This window comes from Oryza glaberrima, chromosome 4 (assembly GCF_000147395.1).
Source record: "Oryza glaberrima chromosome 4, OglaRS2, whole genome shotgun sequence".
Taxonomy (NCBI): Eukaryota; Viridiplantae; Streptophyta; class Magnoliopsida; order Poales; family Poaceae; genus Oryza; species Oryza glaberrima.
Genome location: NC_068329.1, coordinates 18377237 through 18387796, shown reverse-complemented (window position 1 = coordinate 18387796; position 10560 = coordinate 18377237). Strand labels below are relative to the sequence as shown.

At 49.1% G+C, this 10560-nt stretch overlaps 2 protein-coding genes across 2 annotated transcripts; one reads left to right on the top strand and one right to left on the bottom strand.

Moving 5' to 3' along the window:
• Positions 1-1566: 1566 nt before the first annotated feature.
• LOC127771494 (cellulose synthase-like protein H2) lies at positions 1567-5512 on the top strand. The gene is made up of 8 exons (XM_052297415.1): positions 1567-2384; positions 2520-2648; positions 3126-3245; positions 3379-3591; positions 3917-4043; positions 4137-4318; positions 4418-4768; positions 4878-5512. The coding sequence occupies exons 1-8, from the start codon at positions 1623-1625 to the stop codon at positions 5436-5438; spliced, it is 2445 nt and encodes an 814-aa protein (XP_052153375.1). The 5' UTR covers positions 1567-1622; the 3' UTR covers positions 5439-5512.
• Positions 5513-7585: 2073 nt separating this feature from the next.
• Positions 7586-10385, bottom strand: LOC127769466 (transcription factor bHLH95-like). Its single transcript, XM_052295053.1, has 3 exons — positions 9966-10385; positions 8044-8529; positions 7586-7681 (listed from the first exon to the last, which is right to left on the bottom strand). Exons 1-3 carry the CDS (start codon positions 10383-10385, stop codon positions 7586-7588), a joined length of 1002 nt encoding a protein of 333 aa, XP_052151013.1.
• Positions 10386-10560: the final 175 nt, after the last annotated feature.

Sequence of the window (10560 nt, the reverse complement as noted above, 5' to 3'; positions counted from 1 at the left end):
TTTTAAATTTTTTAGGGTAATACTTAATTAATCATGTGCTAATAAGTCAACTTTGTTTTACATGTGTGGAAGACTGGCCATTTCTCTTTCCTTTTTGGCCCATTGATTTGGTCCCCCATAGTGCACCGTATGTTCGAGTACTATACGAGGTAGTCTTTTATCTACTTAGGTGGATGTCCACATGCAAGGGATAGATGCCATATGAATGTGCCGAGATTCGTGTGTACACATGTACTCCCCCAATGAATTCGATCGGTACCTAGGATCTCAGGACCACATTCCAAATCTTATGATCCATCCAACGGCCCGTAGGTTGGGTGGACGTTTACATGGATAGATAAAAACCGTGTCCAGTACTATACGACGCTAGCTGCTTCTGCATGTGCCACGCCACCGGTGCAAAGTATGTGACTAGCTACACGCACGCGGTGTGTGCCTTTGCCGCATGTAGCTTGATCGATCCGGCAATGACGGTGGTGGCTACCAGATCAATCTGTGAAGAAGTCATCTCTGCGGCACCGTGGCACGCCGGCACCGTGTGGCACGTGGCGCTCGTATGCGAAGCAACGTCACTTAGGATACTAGAGTGGTCATGATAACTTAGGACCGAAATGACACGCTTTAATAAATTTGTAGATCTGAAAATGTATTTTTAGAGTTCAAAAATATATATTAGGGATGAAGATGGTTGGAAAAACCCTATACCATTTTCTTTTTCATATTTTTTTCTCGAAAACATAATCAAAACGGTAGATCTGAAAACGGTAACGATATCAGTAATATCGGTATATCGGAAACGGAACCATCCAGAACGGAATATACCGATATTGGTTGGAAGTCGAAAATTATATCGGAATCAGCGGAGTGGCATAGCACACATTTAACTATGCACGAAGATGACTTTTTAACTTTATTGTTGCATCATCGCTCTGCACGTGACACCTGATACGATAATAAGTTTGACGAATAATATAAACAAAATTCGACAATACTTTAACATCGATAAATTGAGGAGACCAAAATTCATGAAATCAACATACCACGTCATAGGGTTAACAACATTTTCCCTGTTCACTTCCCCTTTTTTATGGGCTGCAAGCCTATTAGGCTTCCGTCATTCATAGGCATCCGATGGATTGGGCTACCTGAGCCACCGGGGAACTTTCGGAATTTTTTTAGAATTTTGATGGAAATTACCATACAAATACGGTTACCGACAAAACATTTAGAAAAACCTCCATCCCATTTCCGGAAGATATTACCGTTTCTATTTTTACCACCGTCAATTACCGTTACCGACTGAAACGGTCGGTGCAAACCGAAAACAGTAGCTGGAAATCTCAACAAACAAATTTAAGGACCGACGACACGCTTTACTGGTGATAGAATAAACACATGCATGTTGGAAAATAGAAGTGTTGAAGAAAACGATACTCTCGTCGTGCCCCCGCGATGCGTGCGTGGAGTGAGGAGAAGAAGACAATGATTTTTTTCGTTTTTAATACTATAGTAGATAATAATGGGAGAAACCAAGAAACGTACTCGCTCGCTAGCTACGCCTACGCGCGCGCCGCGGCGTGGGCGCGCGTGTGCGGTTGCCGCGTGCGTTGCTCGCTCGACGCATGGCTCGATCGCTTCGTCGCTCGATCGATCCGTCAATGGCGGTGGTGGCGGCGGCGGCGGCCACCGGTTCCACCACCAGATCAGGCGGCGGCGGCGGCGAGGGGACGAGGTCCGGGAGGAAGAAGCCGCCGCCGCCGCCGCTGCAGGAGAGGGTGCCCCTCGGGCGGCGCGCGGCGTGGGCGTGGCGGCTGGCCGGCCTCGCCGTCCTCCTCCTCCTCCTCGCCCTCCTCGCCCTCCGGCTGCTTCGCCACCACGGCGGCGCCGGGGGCGACGGCGGCGTGTGGCGCGTGGCGCTCGTGTGCGAGGCGTGGTTCGCGGCGCTGTGCGCGCTCAACGTGAGCGCCAAGTGGAGCCCCGTCCGGTTCGTCACGCGGCCGGAGAACCTCATGGCGGAGGGCAGGACGCCGTCGACGACGGCGGCGGAGTACGGCGAGCTGCCGGCGGTGGACATGCTGGTGACGACGGCGGACCCGGCGCTGGAGCCGCCGCTGGTGACGGTGAACACGGTGCTCTCGCTGCTCGCCCTCGACTACCCGCGCGCCGGCGAGCGGCTGGCCTGCTACGTCTCCGACGACGGGTGCTCGCCGCTGACGTGCCACGCGCTGCGGGAGGCCGCCGGGTTCGCCGCCGCGTGGGTGCCCTTCTGCCGCCGGTACGGCGTCGCCGTCAGGGCCCCGTTCCGGTACTTCTCCTCCTCCTCCTCGCCGGAGTCCGGCGGCCCGGCCGATCGCAAGTTCTTGGACGACTGGACATTCATGAAGGTCAATCAACTATACTTGGAAAAGTCAATATTCTCGAGTTTCTTGCATGTCATCTAAATAATCCGGAACACAGCGGCATGTTCCGATGATCTTATGTTTATGGCCATTTTCTTGTTTGATCAATTTCATATATAGGATGAGTATGACAAGTTAGTGCGGCGCATCAAGAACACCGACGAGCGCTCCCTCCTCCGGCACGGCGGCGGCGAGTTCTTCGCCGAGTTCTTGAACGTCGAGAGGAGGAATCACCCCACCATCGTCAAGGTCGATGGCAATAGCTAGCTCTTCGGCATTTTTTTACCTCATCGTGATACATGAACTTCTCTGCTCACTAAGCCCCGTTCGAAATTATTGAAGATGAAGATTAAGTATGAACATGCGAAACTAGAAAGTTATTACTACATTGTTAATTGAGTTTTAAATATTTTAAACTTAAAAAATAGATTTACCTGATATTTTAAAGCAATTTCGATATAGAAAGTTTTCCAGTTTTAAAAACATGCTATATGGGCATGTAAAACGAGAAACTCATTACTACATTATTAATTGAGTTTTAATTATTTTAAATTTAAAAAATGGACTTACCTGATATTTTAGAGCAATTCTGATATAGAAAGTTTTCGCATGAAACACACCATTTAGCCGTTTTAAAAAATATGCTAATGAAAACCGAAGTAGAATCTACGTAGCCAGAAAAAAGAAAAGAGCCTAACTCGGTCTGCTTCTCTGCTGGGAATTCAGGTTCTGTGGGATAACAGCAAGAGCAGGGCAGGAGAAGGGTTCCCACATCTCATATACGTCTCGAGGGAGAAGAGCCCTACACACCACCATCACTACAAGGCCGGCGCCATGAACGTCCTCGTCAGTTCTTGCTACATACATAGCCGATCGATCTCCTACTTAAATTAATTACTCATCATCAAGAACACAAACACATCTAGTTCAGAGATTTATCTGCAGTGACAAAGCATTTTTTCTCTCTCTCTCTGTGCAGACGAGGGTGTCAGCTGTGATGACCAACGCACCGATCATGCTGAACATGGACTGCGACATGTTTGTGAACAATCCCCAGGCCGTCCTCCATGCGATGTGCCTGCTGCTGGGGTTCGACGACGAGGCCAGCAGCGGGTTCGTCCAGGCGCCGCAGAGATTCTACGACGCCCTCAAGGACGATCCATTTGGGAACCAGATGGAGTGTTTTTTCAAGGTACATAGCTAGTGTACTGATGATCAATGCTAGTAGCTAGTATTTCTGCCTTCATCTGTATGTTGGAGTATTAATCTATCGATGGTTAATGTTCTGATTGTTTGAAATCAACCTTGTTAAAATAAACGTCAAGAATTATAGAACTGGAGGGAGTAGCTGTCGTGCTTGGCTGTACATTTGCTTATATATGGAAAATGAGTTGTCTGATCAAATCTGAATTTACTATGCACAAAATGTTTCTTCATTAATCCGTATCCCGTTCTATGCTGCTTATTAACCCCACTAATATTCCAAATAAGTTAAACTGATCTTGTGTCATGTTTAGAGATTTATCAGTGGGGTTCAAGGAGTTCAGGGTGCCTTTTATGCTGGAACCGGCTGCTTTCACCGTAGGAAAGCAGTTTATGGCGTGCCACCGAACTTCAATGGAGCCGAGAGAGAAGATACCATAGGTGAAATTGGGCATACACTGATGTGATTGTTAGGAGTACATCAATCATGCCATCTCACACCCTTAAATTGAGAGACCTGGCATAATTCTTCAGGTTCATCGTCTTATAAGGAGCTTCATACCAGGTTTGGAAACTCAGAGGAATTGAACGAATCAGCAAGAAACATCATTTGGGATCTGTCCTCTAAGCCAATGGTTGATATATCAAGTCGCATTGAAGTGGCAAAAGCAGTTTCAGCTTGCAACTATGATATTGGCACATGTTGGGGACAGGAGGTAAAGACAACTTCCATTGCCATATTTTTGTAGGTTATGCTACAGTGCAGTACACTTTTCTGCAAGTCTCATACAATTCATCCCTCATATTCTAATCAGGTTGGTTGGGTCTATGGATCACTAACAGAAGACATATTGACCGGACAGCGGATACACGCGATGGGTTGGAGATCCGTATTGATGGTAACCGAACCACCCACATTCATGGGCTCCGCGCCGATTGGAGGACCAGCCTGCCTAACTCAGTTCAAGAGATGGGCAACTGGCCAATCTAAGATAATCATCAGCCGGAACAACCCAATTCTTGCAACCATGTTCAAGCGCCTCAAATTCCGGCAATGTCTTGCCTACCTGATCGTCCTAGGGTGGCCTTTGAGAGCGCCTTTTGAGCTATGCTATGGATTGTTGGGACCTTATTGCATACTCGCAAACCAATCCTTCTTGCCAAAGGTAATCATTTGCATGCCACTCATTAATACATTCCTTATATTTTTCAAGTACTTTTCAATTGGTTGGCTAGAGAGTGATATGGATGAACTAAACTCTTGGTATCCTGTAGGCATCAGAAGATGGTTTCAGCATCCCGTTAGCCCTATTCATATCCTATAACACATACAACTTCATGGAGTACATGGTGTGCGGGCTCTCCGCCCGTGCATGGTGGAACAATCATAGGATGCAACGGATCATCTCGGTCTCTGCCTGGACACTAGCATTTCTTACCGTGCTCCTCAAGTCCTTAGGCCTCTCCGAAACTGTTTTTGAGGTCACCAGCAAGGACAAAAGCATGTCTGATGACGATGACAACACCGATGGTGCTGACCCCGGGAGGTTCACCTTCGACTCATCGCTGGTGTTCATCCCCGTGACGGCACTTGCGATGTTAAACATCGTTGCGGTCACTGTCGGAGCATGTAGGGTAGCTTTCGGGACAGCGGAAGGTGTGCCCTGTGCCCCGGGTATCGGCGAATTCATGTGTTGTGGGTGGCTGGTGCTGTGCTTCTTCCCGTTTGTAAGAGGGATAGTGTGGGGCAAGGGAAGCTATGGGATCCCTTGGAGTGTCAAGCTGAAGGCTAGCTTACTTGTGGCTATGTTTGTTACCTTCTGCAAAAGAAACTAATTTCAACATCTAACCATAGACAAGTAAATTTTACCCCCAGCTCAATGGTATGATAGGAGCATGTATCATATGTATCAAGAAACACATCATTTTCCATTGCTCCTATCCGCGTCGCTCCCGTCCCAGGGGCGGCACGGACGGCGCCTCATCCTCCTCCGCCGCCTCCTCCCTTCTCCTCCCCTTTGCCTCGCCACCGCCCGAGCGGCGCGTCGGCAAAGCCGACCGGCCACAAGGACGGCGGTGGCGGGGCCCTCTCCCCTCCTCGAGGAAGCCAGCGGCGGGGACACCGGGGCTGCTCGGGAGCGGCGGTCCGCGGCGCGGGAGGCGGCGCCGGGGGATTGGCGTGGCGGATCTGGCCACGTCGGAGGCAGATCCGTCTCCCCCGGCAGCGGATCTGGCCCCTCCGTGTCTAGGGCCGAGCAACGGCGAGCGGCGGTCAGCGGCGCGGGAGGCGGCGCCGAGGGGTCGTCGCGGCGAATCCGGCCACGTCGGAGGTGGATCCGCCTCCCCTGGCAGCGGATCCGGCCTCCTCGCATCCAGGGGCCAAGCGACGGCGAGCCTCGCGGCGACGGCGGCCGGAAGGAGGCGATGGATGCGCGCTGCTGTGGACAGATGTGGCGAAGGCGAAGGCCCGAGGGTGAGGCCGGTTCCGGTCCTCCCGGGGCGACGGCAGGCGGCGGAGGTCCACAGCCCCGGTGGCGGCGATGGCGACGGCGCTCCACGGCCGCGATGGCGGCAGCGGAGGACTGTAGAGGCGGTGGTGACGGAGGGTGACGAGGCAGCAGCCGCATTGGCGGTGGCGGCGGCTGGTGTTGGCGGTTGGTGACAGCAGTGGCGACAGCGGCCGGCTTGCAGCGGCTGTGAATGTGGAGGCACGGTGGCGAATGTGGCTGCGGTGGAAGGAGGCATGGTGGTGATCACCGTGGCTGAGGTGGGAGGATGCATGGCGGCCTTGGACGGCTAGCCGAGGGTGTAGGAGACGACTGCATCTAGCCGGCGTGGCAGCGTTTGGAGGAGGGGTTAGAGACCGGCTTGGCGCAGAGAGGCGCAACCGATGGCAGCGGAGGCCGGCTCGGCGCGAGAGGCGCGGGCGGAGGAGATGGAGGCCGGCTTGGCACGAGAGGCGCGGCCGATGGAGGGAGGCCGGATTGGCGCGAGAGGCGCATCTGGTGGAGGAGGCCGGCTTGGCGCGAGAGGCGCGGCCGGCAGTGGAGGAGGCGACCTCGGTTCGAGGAGGAGCTGCTGGTGGATGTGGCGCAGTCTTCGGCGCTCGAAGGCTAGCCGGTAGGGGGCGCCGATGCAGGGGTCCCACATGTCGGCAGAGGTTGAGGGGTGGTGGGAGCATTGGTGCGTCAGCCGTGGATTCGCAGGTGGTGAGCAGCGGGTGAAAACCTAGCCCGACCATGGCCGGACCGACAACGATGGAATTCCCCCTCTTGAGGGCGTTGTCGTGCTGTCTCATCCCTCAAGGGTGGTTGCCGGGTGAAAGCCCAGTCCTGGCTCCTTTGAGCCTCGACGGACGGCGGCGGTGGTTTACCATCGCTTCTCTTCTTGAATACGTCGTTTTGGTATCCCCTAGCAGAAGCCTCTCGATCGATTGGTGCAAGCACACTCTAGGAGTTGGCTTTGTATTGGTTGTAAGGGTGTTCTTTTGGGCGATCTCATCTGTGTTTCTTTGTTGGTCTAGCGGCGGTCGGTCAAGCTTAGCGGCGGCCGGTCCGGTGTTAGCCTTCTCCCGGTCTTGTGTGTTGGAGCTGTCGGTGTGTGGGTGGTGGTATATTTTTCCTTTTTCCTGGTTACGACCCTCCAGGGTTGTAATTTTGTAATTTTTTCCTGCTCTATCAATAGAACTTCGCACTGTCTCGTGCGAGTCGTTCAAAAAAAATGTATCAAGAAACAACACTATATTATTCAAGTAACATGTCTATAACTCCAACAACGACGACGACAACATCAACGGATTTTACACTTTTACCTCCTGGTGGTGTACTTATGTTCGGAAACTTTAACCGAATTATCCAAAAAGTAACAAGTTCAACGACTAAACTGAAAGCAAAGACTGGTTTTAGTTATTCCAAATGCTGAGAGTACGAATCCTCGATGAGAGTAGCAAGGGGGACAGCAAATTCAGGACGATCAAATTCGTCTCATTCGGCGAGCCTGACCATCAACTCTGACACTGCGAGCTTGTATTTGGCTTCAGGCGTCAGACCCTCTGTGCTCTGAAGGGATGCTTCGTTGAGCTGCTTAACCACACAAGCAAAATGAACAAATTACTCACATTACATATAACTTATATTATTATATCTATGTATCCGAACAAATGCTGCATCCATCCTAAACTATAACAACTTCTGTTCTGACTATGCATCTGGACAAATGCTTGTCTAAAAAGTAGCCAGAAGTTAACTACTTCCTCCGTTTCACAATGTAAGTCATTCTAATATTTTCCACATTTATCTCGATGTTAATGAATCTAGATAAATATATATGTCTAAATTCATTAACATCAATATGAATGTGCGAAATGCTAGAATGACTTACATTGTGAAACGGGGGGAGTATATTTTGAAGAGATTATCGTCAGTGAGCTAATGGCACTTACGCGGACATGGACGCTGAACAAGCTCTTGTCATGGTCGGCGGAGATGGTGGAGGTGACGACGTCGATCTGGTGCTTCTCCAGGACGAACGCCACCGTGGTGAAGGACGCCCTCTGCCGCGGGAGGCACATGTTGATGAACGCGTCCACGCCGGCCATCGTCAGCGTGATGTTCGGCGCCGACCACGTCTGCAGCGTCGGCGCCGCCGCCGCCGCCGCCTTCTTCTGCGGCGCCTGCGCGTTCACCGCCGCCGCCACCGGCGCAGGCTCGGCGACGGCGACTGTGACGGCGGTGGCGTGGCGCGGCGGCTGAGAGTGAGAGTGAGAGGACCCCTCGCCGCCGCCGTTGGCTGCCACGGCGGCTGCCGCCGCCGCCGCCCACTGGTGCGCGCGCACGCGCTCCGTCTTGATGGTCTCCAGCTTCTGGACGACGTCCTCCAGCGTCTTGATGTAGCCAATGGCCTCCCCAACAATGGAGGCCTTGTCAGTCTGCAACATGATCATCAGGTTATATGCATCCATGTTCTATCCGCAAGTTTAATTTGCTTTTGTAGGGATATGCATATATGTATGTACATGCTGTAATGCAGATTTTGCTTTTAAACACATCAAATTTGGTTGGTTAGATTAATTCATAGAGAACTCCACCCACTAGGATTTAAATCATGTTGTCCACGAATATTACGCACATATAGGTGTGCATTCAACAGAAATTTAGTAAGATCAAGGATGTGCTATAGGTTTCCGTCTCTTAGAGCATATGTTAGGTGACCCATTTGTGGGTGTGTGTGCGCGCGCGTCTGCCGTGTAATCTAAAAAGAGATAAGAACTATCCAATGTCAGTTTTTTCTTGTAACAATTGGAAAATACCAAATCCTGGTAAATCAAGGATATATAGAACTTCTCAATTGCATTTGCAACCTATAACAAAAGGATGTGAACATTACATATTTATATTTGTTTCTTGTTTTCTTCCGAATTTCTTGTAATTCTTATGTTTTGATAGAAACATAACTAAACTATCATGTCCTCTAGAACAATTACTTTTATTTTTAGAAATAGAAAAGGTAAAGAGACATACTCCCTACATTTTTAAATATATAACGTTGGTGACTTTTGACCATCCGTTTTATTCTAAAATTTAGTGCAAATATGTGAAAGTATAAGTTACACTTAAATTAACTTTACTGATAAAATTAAAGAAATCGTAACAAAATAAATGACACTTACATACTATTTCTTTTAATATAGTAAAACTAATTGTCAAACGTAAACCAAAAGCTAACAGCTTCATACATTTAAAACGGAAGGGTACAAAATTAGAATTGTTTAATAGCTTGTAGGTGTATCCTCCAGACAACCAGATCATATTGATTCAAAAGTTCATGACATGTTTTTACCACATCTAACAAGCTAGCGTATAGGTTAAAATTCAACAAAAGCGAAAAGATAATGTGGCATTAAAAAGTTCTTATTGGAGCTCAAATTACAGCTAGCATTGAACGTTTTAATTGCTGGTATTTGTTAATATGATGCTAAAATACAAGGTCAAATTCTAATTATGAATGTATATTTGACAAAACAATATGAACTACTCCTACAAAGATGCATTCACAACATTATTTCCATAAACCAAATTACTCTAGAAAAACTCCATCCAACATCAAAGCTACACGTATAATGTTCTTCCAATGCAGTGTATTGGTTTTACATAGGTTTTAATTCACACTCAAACCATAGAGAACACAACTGCTCCTTGCATAAAAAAGAATAGGTATATATCTTTACCCATGCAATAAAACAATGATCTAGCCATTAATACTAACAAAACGAAAGATAAATCACATAAAACAAAGGAAAAAATACTATATTTCACACATTTCAATCATGATTTAATAGCCCCAAAATAGAAATGTCATGCTGACCTTGCCTGGGATCTTGGGGAGGAGGCCATGTAGGGTGCTGAACATGTTCTTCATCTTCTTCCTCCGCTCTCTCTCCGTCCAAATATGCAACGCATTCTCCATGTTCATAGCGTTCTTGCCTTTTCCGTTGGTATCCCGTGTGCTGACACCACTGCTGACGCCAGGACGACCACCACCTTCTCCTTCCTCTCTCTTGACGGCCATGTTCTTTCCCGTTCCCTCTATCTTTGTGTTGAACCCAAACATAGTAGGGCTTGCTACCTTCAAACCGATGTCTGTCCCGACAGGCTTGCCGGAGCTAGAGCTAGAGTTAGATTTCTCTGCTTTAATCGACCTTACCAGATTATTGGTGGTGACAACGGCGGTGTGATATGGGCTTTCATCGACATCTTGAGAGAGGTCGGCTCCTTCTTGAGACATGGGGTGTGTGGGGAGGTGGAGGTGTTGGGACTAGAGGAAGAGAGCAACAAGATAGGAATAGAGATTGGGAATTGGGGAGGAGGGCAAGCTATGGGGATTCTTATAAGATGTTCTTTAGGGGGATTTATTGCATTAATAGTTGTCATCAAAACTTTCTTAGTTGGTTCTAGTCTAT

Bases quoted from the DNA above. Each gene is read 5' to 3' on its own strand.
- LOC127769466 (XM_052295053.1), bottom strand. From the start codon at position 10,385: ATGTCTCAAGAAGGAGCCGACCTCTCTCAAGATGTCGATGAAAGCCCA. The intron at 8,530-9,965 runs GTCAGCATGACA...ATCATGTTGCAG, and splicing joins TCCCCAAGATCCCAGGCAAG to ACTGACAAGGCCTCCATTGT. The intron at 7,682-8,043 runs GTAAGTGCCATT...GTGGTTAAGCAG, and splicing joins TGTTCAGCGTCCATGTCCGC to CTCAACGAAGCATCCCTTCA.
- LOC127771494 (XM_052297415.1), top strand. From the start codon at position 1,623: ATGGCTCGATCGCTTCGTCGCTCGATCGATCCGTCAATGGCGGTGGTG. The intron at 2,649-3,125 runs GTCGATGGCAAT...CTGGGAATTCAG, and splicing joins ATCACCCCACCATCGTCAAG to GTTCTGTGGGATAACAGCAA. The intron at 4,319-4,417 runs GTAAAGACAACT...TATTCTAATCAG, and splicing joins GCACATGTTGGGGACAGGAG to GTTGGTTGGGTCTATGGATC.